Raw genomic sequence first — 17673 nt, forward strand, 5'->3', positions numbered from 1 at the left:
TTTGAAAATTCTTTTGGATAATAAATATCCAAGTATTTGGTTTACAAACCTTGTTTATTCTTGTTATAATATTTTATTTATTTAAAATTGAGCCATCACCATCTGCGAGCGTCTAACTCCATAAATGACTCTTACGCCTTGCTATCTGTACTATGTTGGCTTTCCTGTAATGTGGGAAAAAATACGTCAGCGATATGCTGGTGAATCGTTGACTCTAAAAGCATTTTAAATAACAATTATAATACAAATATAGTTTTCTTGACATTGCTCAGCAGAAATATTTCTATTTCCGGTATTGTGACACTACCCTACACACACAAGTGTCCGAGCCACGTAGCCCATTTCGGAGAAACTATATATGACCATTAGCCCGCGGCCACGTAGCCTTTGAATGTTTAGGCTTAACGGTTATGTTTGGATCCAGACACATGTGTATTCGGTCAGAGTTGTTTTATTCTCTACTTTGTATTATAAAGTTTTAGAGATCACGTAATCTCATGTAAATGTTTGACTGACTCTATAAGACAACAACCTGTATAACTTATAGAGTATAAACATGTTTGACTGATTGTAAAGGTTTAACGTATTCACGTTATAAAGAGGTTGAACGTATTCACCTGTGATTGTTTGTCTAAATGATGTGGTGATCTTGTTTAAAAAAAAACCTTTCTCGATTGTGACTGATTGTTAACCTATAAACAAATAGGTTTGAATGATCACCTTGATGGTGTTTCTTGATTAGACTGCAGACTTTAAGTCTAGTTTAACCTTGATTAGGTTTGTGAATGTATTTTGAAATCATGATTGTATTAGTGTGACGTTTGGTATAGCATGCTTTGGTCTAATAGAGTTTATCACGTTGGCAAACTTCTCCAGGTAAGTAAACGGGTCCCGCGGTTGATTGGGATGTGTACGAATTACTTACCTTAGGCAAGAAGAGTCTACTAATGATATCCCCCTTCCAGTTACTACATGCCCGTCAAAATATAGTTTTGTATAACATTATATTTATAAAAAAAAATAATGTTTAATTGAAATTTGTTCGTGAATGCTTTTGAAAATACTTTCAAGGTTAAAGGGCATAGCCTTGACTGAGTCTAAGCTTAATATAATATAATTGACAATAACTTAGACTTAAATTCTACCTTAGTGAATGCTTGAAGTACTTATGCTAAGGCAGAACGATTGCTTAGTTGGCAGAACTTCGTTCCTAACTCGCTCAACTGCTCTACGGCTCGTTTAACACTTCAATACTTGCACGAACTTCATGAAAACGGACCTCGGGACTTCTCGACAAAGCTAGCACGCTTCCCTAGGCTAAATATGTAAGAATGAGTTTGAAAATTGGATAACCCATAGCTGCCTATTTATAGCCTTGATTTATGCATCTTCTCGTATCGCGAAGATGCATACTATGGCGGTTTGTCATACGCGAAGATGCATGACGGCGCCGCAATCTTGCATGTCAACCCCGTGTTGACACGTGTCGCCACGTAACTGGATAAGCTTTGAAATGTGTGCCAGCATCTTCACGATACGCGAAGTTGTTCAGCCCTGCATCTTCGCGATACGCGAAGATGCATAAAGTTTAAAATTTTCATTTTGAGTCCTTCTACCTCCAGATTTGTCATTTTTAGCCCTTTAACTTTCAGAATTTGCATTTTTAGCCCAAAATTGATCAGGGTATTCCCGAGATGTTACAGTGGTGTATCGTGATTCCACTAATGTGCAGCCTGTAAACTCGATTAAGGCAAATATGGTATTATTTGTGGATGAAAGAGGCGTGGTTATGAGTGCTGAACGCCGACGAAATAGAAGAAGGTGAATTTGTTGACCACTCGTTAACAACAGAACAAATCGTCTTGCTTCTTAATTTAAACGAAGATGCGGTAGATGAGTTGGAGAAACAGGCAGATGTTGAGGTGGAAGATGGTGAGGAGGTTAGATTCGATAAGAGTATTCCATCTGGGAATACATCTTTTAATTATGATGATGTTGAAAGGGAGGACGTGATAGCTGAGGAATACCTTGATTTGTATACTCAGTCTAACAATTCAGATGATAGGATTCCATTCTTCACAACAGAACACTATCAAGCAGCTGAAGAACGTCTACAAAAGGAGAAAAAGAAGGTGAAAGGCAAGGCTAAGGTATCCGAACTTGAGACACAAGCTTCGGATGGTATGTTTACATACAACATGACGAAGATGAATAAGATGATCGAGACCCTAAGATACGCTGAACGTGAAGATACTTGCAATCGAAGGCTCGAGAATCTGCATACCGAACGAGAAAGTTTGTTGCAGTCAAGACGGTGAAAGGTAACATTATCTTGTGGATGTACGAACCGGATTTGAAGGTTGGTATTGTGAAGTGGGAGCATGGGATTCAGTATTACTGACATATTACTATGTGCTTACCATGCCTCGTTGGGATGTTCATGCATTAGCTACCAAGTCGTTTATAAATTAAGGAGGAAATCAGTTAGCTGACTAGTTCTATCGGCACTTGGTACACGAGGTAAATTATGGCTTCAAATTCTTCAAATCGCAGGTGCCGAAGCGCAAGTACATTGATGAAATTGATCTACACACGGGTTGGAGAAAACTCGTCCTTAAAATAAAGCCGCCACGCACTTTTAAGAAAGTACCTTTAAAGACGTTTCCGCAAAGTCTTTATAAAAGGTTCAACATGTGGTATTACAATGATTGGACTGGAGAAGCTGTAATTGTATTGGGAACTAGGTTAAAGACCGAGTTCATAAGGGTTATTCTCCGATGTGGCTAGTTAACCTATTTGAGCCCGACAATGATGTATTATTCAAGACTTGGATCAGATGGGCGCACGTTAAAAACAACGAGCAAGCTATGCAATTCAAGAGAGTCATATGCGTATGCCATGCATTCGGGATTCATAGCCGTGCTGATTGGAAGACTGGCTGGTTAAAGACTTAAAGTAATTGAAGAACAAAGAGCTCGAGATGAGGGGGGTTTCTTAGAACATCGTTTTATGTCTCGGTCTTTTTTATAACGCATTTTGGTTATTAGAAATGTATAGGGGTATTTTGGTAATTATGTAAAGCTACATTCGCTAATGTAAGGGCTCATTCGTTAGAGTAGCTAATAACGAATGAGATCCCGCGTGTTTGTTCGTCCTCATTCATTAGGGGATGTTAACGAACCAGGGTAACGTATGTGTGCTCATTCGTTTAGTTAACGAATGATGCTTAACGTATGATAGCGATAAGGCTCATTCGTTAGAGAGTGTCTAACGAATGAGCTCATCGTTTATATATACCCTGTAATTATTCTAAAGTAATAACAGTTCTTATTTTATCGATTTCCAAACCGTTACTTTGCCAAAATATCCTCTCAACACTACACACTAACTTAAATCATATATGCTAATCAAAACAATACTAACATTATACATGTATAGTTGTATTTAGACGTGAAACTCCGTATGGCTTGATTTTTGACCTCTTAGCTTCTTGTTCTTTTAAGACAACAACATTATTATTAACCACAACTTCAGGTTTATCTTGTAGAAAATCATGGTCATGATCCATGAGTTGTCTTGAGTTTCCCGTTCGCTTTCAAGCATACCTTATTACATTCACTATACTCATATTAGAAACCCAATAAAATGTATAGAAATACTTTAATAAACATGTTTGGCAAACATTATTACATTCACTCTACTCATATTGTTTTGACATTAGGCATAATCACGTAACAAAAATTATTAATATTTTTAACAAATTTAAAACAAAACATATAAACATTTATCTAATTTATTTTGTAAATCATCCCACTTTACCCACCATTGTCAATTGGTATATGCATACGTCAAATCTAATTTATCTTAAAAAGTAAAGACACTTATCTAGTATTCCTTATACATATAGAAAACATATTTATTCAACCGACCTTACATAAACATATTTATCCTACGCACGACATATACGAACCATACAAAATAACATATCTATCCTACACACCCTCCACAATAAATCGTTACAATAATATCCTACATACCCTACAAACTAAAGATTTTATCCTACATTCCTACATACTCTACATAGTAAACAAAACTATCCACACATCCTACACTATAAAGATTTTATCCTGCATACCTTACATAGTAAAATATATATATATATTTCCTACACACCATACACAGTAAAGATTTTATCCTGCATACCCTATATAGTAAACAAAATTATTCTACACATCCTATATAGTAAGTGTTTTATTGTACATAATAAACAAAATTATTCTACACACCCTACACCGTAAATATTTTATCCTACATACCCTATATAATAAACAAAATTATCCTACATACCCTACACAATAATCAAATTATCAAACAAACTATTTGCATATTCTTGTTTAGTGAAGCATCGAACAAAAAGAAAATTACTAGAACACAACTTAGACCTTTTTTAAAACTCATCATCTATATATGTGTGTAGAATAGTGCTGATGTTTGGTTAACTAGTGCTGATGTTTGGTTAACATCATGCTAGCTGCTACATCTTTACAAATCAATCCAATTAAGACACTTTTACCCTTTTAATAGAAAAACATGTTATAATGGTCTCTTTAGTAATTACAAAAATGTCATTCTCTATTTTAGTCCATTGATTGCATCTAATCAGCGGCTAAGATCCACTTCTCACACTTCTTGTTGTAATATCACTTATTGCATGATCCATCCCCTATATATCGTATTAAACACACTCAAGATTATCTAATTAAATGTTTAATTAATAAAACTTTATCTTGCACTAGCTCATACTTATACTATTTTTAACCATAATTTCCTACTATCATGCAAATGGATTATCAAATTCACTAAATAACCTAACCTAGCATTCTAGCACTATACGTAACACCTAATTACTCTAAATTACACTCACCATCACCATATCATGCCATCAAACACCATTTGTTTTCTTTAATAAATACCCCCTATACCCATTTGGTCAAACCATTTTACTACTTTTAAGTGTTTAGAAATGATGTTTAAGAAGTTATAAGGTGTTGCCCTTGTTCATGAAGTCCTATTATGGCCACAGAGTGTTCATATGATGATTGTGATGAACGTTCTGAAGTAGTAGCATAGTTCATTTGCTTTCTTTGCAAATTTGAATAAAAATGATGTTGTAATGTATGGTTGATTTTGATGAACATCAACTTTTATCAAGGATCTTAGAAGGTGAATTTCAAGATCAAGCCACCGCAAAACAAAGGAAAAGTTGGTAAAGCTTGATAGGCAAAGGAATTGAATATTGAACTTAATTTATATCAAATTCCTTCACTTTTGGGATGTCACAAATCCTTCCAACAAGTGAAGAGTTTCTCACCCAAAGTAAATACAATCTTTAACCCCCCCCCCCCCCCCAACACCCACCCACTCGATCACTCACATGTTTTCCAGTCTAGATATGGCCGAATATTGATGCAAGTTCGCCATTAACGCGTCTTGTGCCGTTTACAAGTTCGTCGCTATGGAGGTCCCAGGTTCAACGGTATCCAGGTGTATAATAGGTGTTATCTCGCTTTGGAGGTCCAAAGGCAGTTTAGATGAATTTTGGAGGTCACAGAATAGTATAAACATATCACTTAAAGTGTAAATTTATAAACAGCAAGGCCAAACAACTTATTACACACTTATACATTCTGCTTACAACCTTATAATAACGTTACTATGATGGGAAATATAGCCCCCAAATACGGACCAATTCACCTGACTACTTCTATGTCGTAAATGGCGTCGGTTTATCAAACGAAAAATCATCTACATTCTTCATGTCCCCATCCCTTGGATGATCAACTCGTAAATTTATTAAGTGTCTAGCAGATGATTCCGGGCTAAAATCAGCACCCGCTGTCCCCACAGACCGTGGGGAGTGATTGCCACCCACACTGCCGCCACCACGTTTTTTCTTCACCGCCGCTAGCCGCCAGTTCTTCAAGGCTTTGGATGTTTGTTCATCAAAAATGGATTTTTTCATGTTTGACCCCATCTAAAAAAACATGAAGAATTTGTTAATATTAATTCGATTAAATACTAAAAAATATATAAGCGAATATTATGCCTGGGATACAAGCGCGTATAGTGGAAGTGTTATGTAGCTGCATAATACGAGCACCCCGACCCTACAATAACCGAAAGAGTATTAATTCGGTTTCAAAAACTCGGCTTTTTCACATATATATGAACTACAATCTTACCCGATAAGCAGTTTCGCAATCACAAGGTTGATAATATCGTGAAAGCAAGATCCGATCTTGTATTCATACTACACAAGCAGAATGCACGTGTCAGTATTACAATACGATCAGTAAAAATGTTTTAGAAGAAGGTGATAAATATCGTCGAACTTTACCCATATCCAAAAAAAGTATGTGATCTGAAATGCATTCTGTGAACCCAAAAAAACGGAAGTTAACAACTTTACGGGTCGTTGACTAAAAGTAAAGAATATAAAATTAGCATGCTTACTTGAAACAGAACAAAGTGTATAAGATGAAGGATTAAATGAGGTTTTGAAAACCAAAAATATCTGTCGGATGCTTGAACAAGCGGGATCCCTTGAACAACCGCGTGTCTTTCAGTGATTTCAAGGGCCATTTTGGTCAATATCGCTTGAAGTTTCGTTCCAACTGCTAAGATAACCTGCAAAAACCGTGTGATTATACATTTTGTTACTATTTTACCCTAAAACATCATAAGATATTTGTGAGATACTTACAATTAGTGGAAGTAATGATGCCCAAAACATCGCTTGCCATCCTGCAAATTTTAGTTTTCACAATCAAGAACAAACTTCGAGTCAAACCAACTTTTTGAAATCAAATTCGAGATATTTTTTCAGTATTTTCTTCCCAAAATGTTTTCAAGACTTAAAATTTTAGTCACATTTATGAATAATTATAAGTTTTTTTCCCACCAAGCAAGTAACCCTCTTCAAATTTGAGGTACTAACATCACTTTTTTGACTATCAAAAGTCAAAGGTAGGCTCGCTCTTAAAGAAAGACCATTTAGATAGTAGTTATAACTTATAAGCTTACCACTAACATTGAGGAGCAAGAAAATCACAAAAGATGCCCAAAGGATAGGACTGCAAAAGCACAATGTAAATAAGTCAAAGTCAAACGTTGACTCGTCAACGTTAGTCAAACAATGACAGTTGTAAATAGGCCTTTAAACAAGCCGAACGTCCGGTGAAACTGTTTGTGAATCGTTCAGCGGGAAGTTCGTTTACGTTCGTTTATTTAATAAACAAACAAACATGAACAAAAAATTTGTGTTCGTTTAACTAAACAAATGAACTTGAACACATGTACCGTTCGTTCATTTATGTTCATGTACGTTCATTTATTTATATTCGTTTTTGTCTGTTTATTTATGTTTGTGTATGTATTAATAACAAAAATTAAATATTATTTTGATGAATCATCTACTTAAAGGCTTTATATTTGTTCATTTGTCTTCATTTAAGTGTTTTCATTTATGTTCATTTATGCTTGTTTTTGTTTAAATATGTTCATTTACCTTTGTTCAGCTATATTCGTTTAGATTTTAAACAAAAGAACATAAACGAAAGCAAATGTTCATTTTTTAAATAAACAAACATTAGCATATATATTTGTTCAATTAAGTGTTCGTGTTCGTGTTCGTTTAAAGTTAAATGAATGAACACGAAAATGCCCATGTTCGTGTTCGTTCGATTCATTTACATGTTTTCATTATTCACATTGATGAATATATCGGTCTCAATCTCTAGGCTCTGTCGATTTTATTTGTGTTCGTTTGTGTTCATGAACCGTTCGTGAACACATCCATTTCTTTAATGAACGAACACGAACATAAAATCTCGTTTAGTAAGCGTTCGTGAACCGTTCCTGAACACATTATTTCCTTACGAACGAACACGAGCAATGCCTTGTTCGTTTTCGTTCGGTTCGTTTACAGTAAAGGAAACTAGTTTTTCACACCTGATCCCTACAACCACTTGGAAATCATCCTCTAATGACCGTTTAATACACTTTTGGAAGTTAAATTTACTCCCACGAGCTAAATGAACCTGCACAATAAAGCGGATAGCAATTTAAAACGTACCCGAAAAACAAAATTAACTAAAATAAAATAACAAAAGACACCCACATTTATGAACCCGTTTCGCACGGTCAAGTAGTCAGCCTTGCTAACAGACCTGAAAAACTGTCTAAAGAAGCATCCCTACAAGAAACAGTTTACGCGATAATTATGATTAAAAAACACTATCATACCATAATTTTAAATGGCATATGCACTACTGGAACATTAAAATTTCCCAGAATTTAAAATTTACCCATTATAACTGGTTTTTTTTGTGTGTCTTTTGCCACAGTTTTTTTTTTCTCTTAATGTTTCGCTAATGATTTTGTTGTCGTTGCTGCTGGTGCTAGTGCTGCCTCTACTACTAAGTGTTTCTTTTTTTTCCATTATTTCCTTTCGTCTATGTAGAATCCACTTTCTTTATCATGAGCTTTTGGAGTAACAATCATCAGTGGCAAAGTCCGGACGATAATGACATTGGGGGGGGGGGGGGGAGGGTTGCTCAATATGTATTTAAAAAATTCATAAACGGAGGGGAGGGGATAATCTTAGGGTTAAGTAGATGTTTCCCACGAGGGTTAGGTCCGGCAAAGATGGTTATTCTTCTGATGACCTGCAAAACAGACACCGTGAGCTCGTCACTGAAAAGGGGGGGGTTCCTCCTTGTGACCACCCTCCGGCGTGAGAATCAGACTAGATTGCTCTGAATATAAGTATATATTAAGAGAAATAGCTAGAGAAGGTAAGATAATATCAAATGATATATGATAATGTAAGATAATGATACCGTTCCAAGGTGTTGGAGTATTTATAGCCGAAGGTAGGTTTCCAAGCAGGTACGGCCAACTGTATAATATTCCTTTTCCACCAACTACAGGCTACGCACGTGCCACGATGGGAGTTGGTGAGTAGGCAGCAGCTGATAGTGACATGGCCAGCTGTATAATATTCCTTTTTGTTTTTGCAGTTTCGGATTCCAATGAGGTGTATGTTCCACGGTGGAACATCCGCCGGGGAACAACCCTTCGAACGGCTATGGACTACGTCGAATGGGCGTGCCATGCCGCCCCCAGCGGTGCATTGGGGGAGGCAATGACTAGCTACCAGGAGGGTAGGCTAACCAACGAGCTCCGAATACTCCTTGCCCGGATGCAGCCGCGCGTCGAGTTGCTCTGTCGTGAAAACGACAAGTTAAAGACGGCGCGTAGCCTGGAAGTGGCTCAGGCGCGAGCGATCCGGGAGGAGAATAAGAGACTTGCCGCCACTGCCGCGGAGAAGGAGAAGGCCTTCAAGGACCTCGAGGTCGAGGTTCAGGCTCGGCACGAGGCTCGTTCCAAGGCTACCCAAGCTGTTAACGAACAGCTTCGGTTGGCCAAGGAAACCGCACGGAACGCGACCGAGAGGGCCACCAAGGCTGAAGTTGTTGCTGAGCCTCTACGCACTGAAAACGAAGAACTTAAAGCCAAATTAGAGAAGCTCCAGCAGGCTCATGATGCCTTGGCCTTAGAGACGCCAAGAAGCTCCAAGAGCTCCTGGACCAGAAGGGTACGCTTGACCGCACTGAGCGTAAGCTGAAGGGCGTTGAAGAGGCTTCTGCTAAGGAAGTGTTGCTTGCCAACCTTAACAAAAATGAAGCCGAACGCGCCCGTGACCAAGCTCAAGCTGCCTTCCAAGAAGCTATAATTACCAAGGAATGGCTTCTACGAGAAGCATTGTCGCAGGTATGCGTAGCTTCATAATATCTTTACGCTTTCCTTTATACCTAGAAAAGTTTTTGATATATATATATATATATATATATATATATATATATATATATATATATATATATATATATTTGTAGGTTGTGCATCAGATCTTCACGAACACATCATATGACGATGCTATGAGCGCAGCCCTCAACGCTTCTCATGAGGATGGGGAAAAGGCTGGTTTCCTGCTTGGTCTGGGGTTTGTTGAGCAAGGCATCCCGCCTTCCAACTTCCCTCTTTATGACGTGGACACTGAAGCTGCTTACGACCAAGCAGTGAACCAGTATGCTGCCTTCCCGCATCCGGTGGTGGAGAAGGTGAAAGAGATTGTTGCTGCTGATGATGGGCTAACTATTCTCAAGGCTTTCCTTGAACCGCCACAGCCAACTGATGGTGCGGGTTCAAGTGGGTTTGGAGGGAGTGGTCCTGAAGTTTGAACCTTGAGATCCCTTCCCACCATTAGGATAGATTTATATTTTGTAGGCGGGTAAATACCTGGCCATTCTTGTAATGTTTGAATTTTTTATGAAATATAAATGTTTGTGCGGGTAGAACCGTCACTTTCACTTAATGACTTGCTTTATAAACGTTATATGACTTGCTCATGCATATTATAGTTTAATTTGGCACTTGTTTTGCCTCATAAACAATATATGATTTGCTCATGCATACTTTAGTTTAACTTAACAATTTTCCAAGTGTTTTAATAAGTTAACCTTTCGACGCGTGGTTGTCAATAGGTTAGTGTTCAGTTTCCTCTATCATGATTGTGCGGGTAGGACCGTCACTTTCACTTCGGATGACCAAACTTCACCTACAACTGACCTGCGTGAAGGTTTTTCTCATCTTTTTAGAAATTTTCTAAGTGTTTTGAATAAGTTAACCTTTCGACGCGTGGTTGTCAATAGGTTAATGTTCAGTTTCCTCTATCATGATTGTGCGGGTAGGACCGTCACTTTCACTTAGGATGACCAAACTTCACCTACAACTGACCTGCGTGAAGGTTTTCCTCATCTTTTTAGAAATTTTCTAAGTGTTTTGAATAAGTTAACATTTCGACGCGTGGTTGTCAATAGGTTAATGTTCAGTTTCCTCTATCATGATTGTGCGGGTAGGACCGTCACTTTCATTTAGTGGGATGACCAAACTTCACCTATAACTGACCTGCGTGAAGGTTTTCCTCATCTTTTCCTTAGAAATTTTTACCGTTTTTTGTGTTTATGCGGGTTTTGCCGCCTTCCACACGCAACGACTTACTTCCCCACTTATTTATGCGGTGAATACCGGCCTATCAGTGTGGTCAGATCATAAGTATAAATGTAAGACCATCAGCGTCAATGTGATAAGGAGAATCATTTCAATTAGAAGTGGCTCTAGGCCTTTTCTTTACAAGTTTGGAATTGATCTACATGCATATTATAGTTTAATTTGGCACTTGTTTTGCCTCATAAACAATATATGATTTGCTCATGCATACTTTAGTTTAACTTAACAATTTTCCAAGTGTTTTAATAAGTTAACCTTTCGACGCGTGGTTGTCAATAGGTTAGTGTTCAGTTTCCTCTATCATGATTGTGCGGGTAGGACCGTCACTTTCACTTCGGATGACCAAACTTCACCTACAACTGACCTGCGTGAAGGTTTTTCTCATCTTTTTAGAAATTTTCTAAGTGTTTTGAATAAGTTAACCTTTCGACGCGTGGTTGTCAATAGGTTAATGTTCAGGTTCCTCTATCATGATTGTGCGGGTAGGACCGTCACTTTCACTTCGGATGACCAAACTTCACCTACAACTGACCTGCGTGAAGGTTTTCCTCATCTTTTTAGAAATTTTCGAAGTGTTTTGAATAAGTTAACATTTCGACGCGTGGTTGTCAATAGGTTAATGTTCAGTTTCCTCTATCATGATTGTGCGGGTAGGACCGTCACTTTCATTTAGTGGGATGACCAAACTTCACCTATAACTGACCTGCGTGAAGGTTTTCCTCATCTTTTCCTTAGAAATTTTTACCGTTTTTTGTGTTTATGCGGGTTTTGCCGCCTTCCACACGCAACGACTTACTTCCCCACTTATTTATGCGGTGAATACCGGCATATCAGTGTGGTCAGATCATAAGTATAAATGTAAGACCATCAGCGTCAATGTGACAAGGAGAATCATTTCAATTAGAAGTGGCTCTAGGCCTTTTCTTTACAAGTTTGGAATTGATCTACATGCAGCCTGTGTAATTGAGCTCCCTTCCATGTTCTTGGGATGGGGGTGTCATCGAGCCTTTCGAGCCGATATGCACCTGGTTCGGAATCTCGTTGTTTACGCAGTATGTAGTCTCCAACATTGAAGCTGCAGTTTCATCCGTGTTTTCCCCAACTGGGGTTCTACACGTATTAGCCTGCTTAGCGTCCATTACGCCACGAGGTGAGTGAGTTTCCCATCTCTGACGAATGCTTCGACGACGTCCTTCAAGGATACGCATTCCTCCGTGGTGTGGCCTTTTGTCCTGTGGAAGTCACAGGATTTGCTTTGATCAGCGTTTAGACGCTATCGGATTATTGGAGCCTCTGGCCATGGGAGCCTCTCGGTGGCAAATATCTTGGTGACGCTTTTGGTGAGTGGCGTCCATCTGGAGTTCCGGTTCGACGACTGCATGTTATCCCTTCCGCCTAACCGAGGGTGCGAGCCGGATGAGGTGTCAAAGTTTACCCTTGACTGTCAAATACCAAGCTTCCTCTTTTTGTTTTGTCGGGCGGTAAGGACGTTGTTTTCTCTTGTTTTCTGAGTGTAGAGGTTTGTGCTCTGGGGAAGATCTCTACCCAGTTGCTTTTCCGTTTCCGCGAAGCGTTTAGCTGCTGTCATGATGGCATCCCACGTGGATGGCATGCCATCTTTACCAGTCAAGGTGCGGATGAGCTCTGGGTCTTCCGCGTCCTGGATGAAAGCAGCGCGAACAAGATCTTCGCTAATAGTGCCCAGACTTAGCTTCTTTGAATTGAAGCGCGTGATGAAGTCTAGTAAAGACTCATCTTCCTCTCGGATGCAGTTGAGGATCGTCCATTGCTCTTCGGTATACTTTCTTTGTTGACTGAAGTGTTGGCTGAACTTCTGCTGGAAGTCTGCTCAATCGTAGATGTGGTGGACCGGTAGACGGTCAAACCACGCTCTGGCTGCCCCAACAAGTGTCATTTGGAACATGTAACACCACGTGGGTTCCGTCCAATTGCTGACGGTTGCCCCCGCTATGAATCTGTTCAAATGATTGTCTGGGTCAGATATACCATCATATGTGCCTATGTTGGACATCTGTTTGGCACTTTTCAGGGCAATTGCTTCCGCAATGTCCCTTGCAAATCTGGACGTTCCCTCATTTGCAACAGTTGGTCTGAAGGTTTTAGAGAAGTCACGTGGGTTTCCACCCGCGTTTTTTGGTTTAAAGGCTTCTTCAAAATTTCTTTGGTGGAAATCTGCTTGTTTACACTTCCCTTTCGCCCTATGGCGCGGGTTTGCGTCACTGTCAGATTCTTCCCAATCTTCATCATACTCGCACTCATTACTCATGTTGAGTTGTTGAGTGTTTCCGAACTCGTCATTGGCCTGTTGGAGTGAACGTAAACGTTCATCCAACTCGGCTTGGAATTCTCTTTGGCGTGCCTCCGCCCAAGCTTTAACTTGGTCTAATGTTTGGCGGGGGAGCCTCGTCTGTTTTTCCACCTGGGTATCGATGAATCTCAGGGGAAGATTGTTTACTGCACTTACCCCGGCTTGGATAACTGGGGTAGTGTTCATAACATTCGTATACTCGCTGGTGTTCCTCCCAGTGGCTGGGGTTGTGGTTACCGGAGTTTCTTGGTTACCCGGTGGCTTTGGCATCGGAGTAACGTTAACCATCTTTCCAGAGGTTTTGAAAAAACTGAAAAAAGGAAGATTAAGTTCTAGCTTAATGCACGGATGGCGCCAATGAAGAAACACTAAGTGACCCCGGCAGATTACGGATAATCTTAGGGTTAAGTAGATGTTTCCCACGAGGGTTAGGTCCGGCAAAGATGGTTATTCTTCTGATGACCTGCAAAACAGACACCGTGAGCTCGTCACTGAGAACCGGGGGGGGGGGTTCCTCCTTGTGACCACCCTCCGGCGTGAGAATCAGACTAGATTGCTTTGAATATAAGTATATATTAAGAGAAATAGCTAGAGAAGGTAAGATAATATCAAATGATATATGATAATGTAAGATAATGATACCGTTCCAAGGTGTTGGAGTATTTATAGCCGAAGGTAGGTTTCCAAGCAGGTACGGCCAACTGTATAATATTCCTTTTCCACCAACTACAGGCTACGCACGTGCCACGATGGGAGTTGGTGAGTAGGCAGCAGCTGATAGTGACATGGCCAGCTGTATAATATTCCTTTTTCACCAACCATGGGCTATGTACGTGCCACGATGGGAGTTGGTGGGTAGGCAGCGGCTGATAGCGACATTTTGTACTAGAGCGTGCTCCTCCTCGTACTGTTGTCGGTGAGCTGTCACCCTGTGATTGGTTCATGGGCTGCTTTGGTCAGATCTTGTCTATTTTGTCCATACCTTGGCAGGTATAGTACAAAAGATCTTCCAGAAGCGTACGGACTGGCTCATTTGGGCGGGAGTATTCTCGCCTTGCTCATTCCTTCTTCAGGTGACATTACTGAATTATTAAGAGTTAGTGCCTTGTGCGTGTAGCCTTACTATTAGTGCGGGTAGCCTTCCCTCATGGCTTGTATCCGCAGCTGCGGGAACAGGCGGGGTACTTTACCATTGGGAGGTTTTTCCTGCGGGAACAGCTGGCATACTATGCGTAAGGTCTTCATCTCTCTGAGCATGGTGGGTCCTGCGGATCCAGTTGGTCTTTGCGCAGACGTCCCTCTTCAAGGTGAGTCTTGCGGGTCCAACTGGGTTCTGCTGGGACCTACCTCTTCAGGATGTGTTTCAAAATTTCGGACGAGAACGTGTAATTTGTTGGGTATTTTTGAAAGAACATTTTAACTTTGAAAGGGTACTTTGTCATTATGTAAAATTAATGTGGCTGACTTCCACCATGCACAACCAAATCCTCAATATTTACAATAAACGAGCACAAAATGCTTACAATGTAAAAGAAGAAACGAGATCGAGTCCAGAAACTCGTGTGAGCTTTCACAAAAGACGTCTCGTGGGTTAGCCTGAATCTTGTGGCATCTGTATATTATTTCATATTGGTTCAAACTAGTAGAACAATTTAAGAAGAAAAAGCAAATAATAATAATAATAATAATAAAAGTGATTAAACCATTGGAAAATTCATAGTCATGGGATGAAGTTTCGCCCTCCCACTGCTTCCAGCCGCGAATCTGTGTATATGAATAATAATCATAAAGTTATGACTAAGGAAGTCAAAATGACTAGTTGACCAAAAGTCAACACACTTGAATTCTGGTGTACCTTTAGCCTTCCCAGAGCCATAGTAATAGCACTGTAAGCAACGTGAAAAACCGCAAGAAAGAAGATGAGTATGTGAAGTTGGTGAAGCCCATCAATGGTTATTACCGGTACTTTACCCTGTCAAAAGTTCGGAAAATTACAATACTGCATTCTGACCATTAGGGGACGTGTTAACAGTCCGAACTGATTTTAGGTGAGCCAAGCGTTAGTAACACTTTTTGCTCCTTGAAAACCAAAACTAAGCCGTTGAACAATGAAACCAAACCGAACTAAATCATTACTACAATTGGTTGCAGCTTGGTTTCACAAGTTGGGTTTCTTGTGAGGCCCCACCCTTAGCCTGGAACCAGGTAAACTGCATGTATGTGATGCATGCCTTGGTCGTGCATGCTGTACGTAATTTCGGACTCCAAGTCACAAGTCAATGAACTTGAGGGACCAACAATGATACGCCGATCATAGTTGATTATGTTTTTTAATCACAGCATGTTTCCTAATTGTTTTGTAATTATAATAAATAATGGTCTTGGCTAGCAAGTTAGGTTAGTCTATACTCTATATAAACCAAGTCAATGTTAGGCATTCTGTAGTGTGTGAGATGCAACCGAGTTAAGGTTCATCTAGAGACACACGAGATGTAACCGAGTTAGGGTTCTTTTAGATGCAATCGAGTTAGGGTCAATTAAGAGTCAAACCAAGTTAGGGTTTGAGCGTTTGTAGTCAGTATTTTTAAGTTATATATTTTGACTAATATAAACGAGAGTTAGTCGTTTACTTTCGTATGTAGTGTGGTTATGCTACTAGTGGGTGGGTTTCAATCAATTAAGTTGTTAGCCTATTTATTTAGTCAAAAGGCATTATATCAAGATATCAAGGTAATGAATAAAATATGAAATGAGCCTTACCACGGCTTCTATCTTATTTCTTATGAATTATGAATTGATCAAGAACCACAACGTTATGGTGGGCAAAATTACCTTTTCACAAGTGGAAGCAGAGGATTCGGCTAAATATCTACGTGCCTCATACGAAAGAAGCAATCGATGGATTGCTTCTCCGCCTTTCTCATCTTTCCCGGATTTATTTCTCGCAGGGCATGGCAACATTGTATCCGCTACACTATCGGGGATGCATATTTTGGCAATGTAATATTGACTAAAAGTCAATATTAGTGAAATAAACCCCAAAACCATCAATTCTACACATCTCCAAATCAACAAGTTAATATAATAATAAATCGATCATCAAGAATTTAATGGTTAAAGTCAATGTTATTTACCAGCTTTGACCTTCTCCAATGCTTCAAACATGGCTTTCTTGCGCTTTTCTGTGAAAAACTGATTGAAATATTCATATTATTTCATTGCAATTGTAGTGTTGAATCATAAAAGTATGTTTTGAAAATAGTCGTCTTTGTTCGGCCATTATGATTTATGACAACAAACCGTGTGGGATTAGATGTCAGATACCTTTCCAAGTTTGTGAAGAAGCTTCTCCAAAGCAATGGAGATAATGATGATGATCGTACAAACTCCAGCAACGGACCACGTCGGTGTTTGATCAAGCTGCCGGGTGCCCTCGCTTGTATCTCCCGCCATTTTCAAACACACGAGATGACAAAAACACAATTATTAACTAAGAAAATATAATCTGATGATTTAGAGAGCAAGTTTAAGGTTATTGAGGCATTGGTTTTGCAGTCTCAGGCAATGTATGTATGAAACACATTGTGAATTGATATTGATATTGAAAGAGAAGAAGGGTGGTATTAGTTTAATGGTAGTGATGAAGTTGTGATGGAGCAGTAATGTTAAATTCTTTGAATAAATTAGTATTATATCGATTTCAATATTTTAGTGTTAGATGTGGAACCTCGTTTTGACTTTCTTCATCAAAGATTGTGTTGTTAATTTTTGATGGTGATTGGAGAGTGTTATTAAGTCACCCCTATTGTTAAGTGAAATTGCAACAAAGGCCCTTATAAGTTGGTGATAAACCTTAGGGCTGTAAACGAGCCAGTTTGGTTTAGCTCGTTTATTTTATTGAGCTTTATTCGATCCGAACTTTGTTCCAGCTTTTTAAAAGAACTACGGGCAAGGATATTTACCGATTTCAACATCTACTTCCCAAACATTTGTTGGCTTATTTATCAATTATGGTAAATGTCTGTAGCCGAAGTAGATGCAAGATGGAAAATGTAAACAACTAAGAGCACATGTTTCGGAGGTAAAAGTTCGTATTTTTTTAAGATGTTTTATTCTCTTTGTACACATGTATAATTACATATTATCTTTTTTTTGTTAAAAAATTAAAAATATTCAAGAACATTGATAATTAGTCGTTTAAAGACGGTGTGGTA

General features: G+C 39.1%; 1 protein-coding gene across 1 annotated transcript; it reads right to left on the reverse strand.

Moving 5' to 3' along the window:
• Positions 1–5759: 5759 nt before the first annotated feature.
• Positions 5760–16912, reverse strand: LOC143592381 (MLO-like protein 8). Its single transcript, XM_077072316.1, has 15 exons — positions 16784–16912; positions 16594–16651; positions 16292–16512; positions 15315–15431; positions 15163–15223; positions 14983–15071; positions 8180–8254; positions 8011–8099; positions 7084–7133; positions 6764–6804; positions 6514–6687; positions 6398–6433; positions 6243–6310; positions 6107–6167; positions 5760–6034 (listed from the first exon to the last, which is right to left on the reverse strand). The coding sequence occupies exons 1-15, from the start codon at positions 16910–16912 to the stop codon at positions 5765–5767; spliced, it is 1539 nt and encodes a 512-aa protein (XP_076928431.1). The 3' UTR covers positions 5760–5764.
• Between the last annotated feature and the right edge of the window lie 761 nt (positions 16913–17673).

This window comes from Bidens hawaiensis, unplaced genomic scaffold (assembly GCF_021521415.1).
Source record: "Bidens hawaiensis isolate Kalapana, Puna unplaced genomic scaffold, B.hawaiensis_p1.1 tig00040717_1, whole genome shotgun sequence".
Classification (NCBI taxonomy): Eukaryota; Viridiplantae; Streptophyta; class Magnoliopsida; order Asterales; family Asteraceae; genus Bidens; species Bidens hawaiensis.

Bases quoted from the DNA above. Each gene is read 5' to 3' on its own strand.
- LOC143592381 (XM_077072316.1), bottom strand. From the start codon at position 16,912: ATGGCGGGAGATACAAGCGAGGGCACCCGGCAGCTTGATCAAACACCG. The intron at 8,100-8,179 runs GTGGGTGTCTTT...TTTATTGTGCAG, and splicing joins TGCGAAACGGGTTCATAAAT to GTTCATTTAGCTCGTGGGAG. The intron at 6,688-6,763 runs GTAAGTATCTCA...CGGTTTTTGCAG, and splicing joins CATCATTACTTCCACTAATT to GTTATCTTAGCAGTTGGAAC.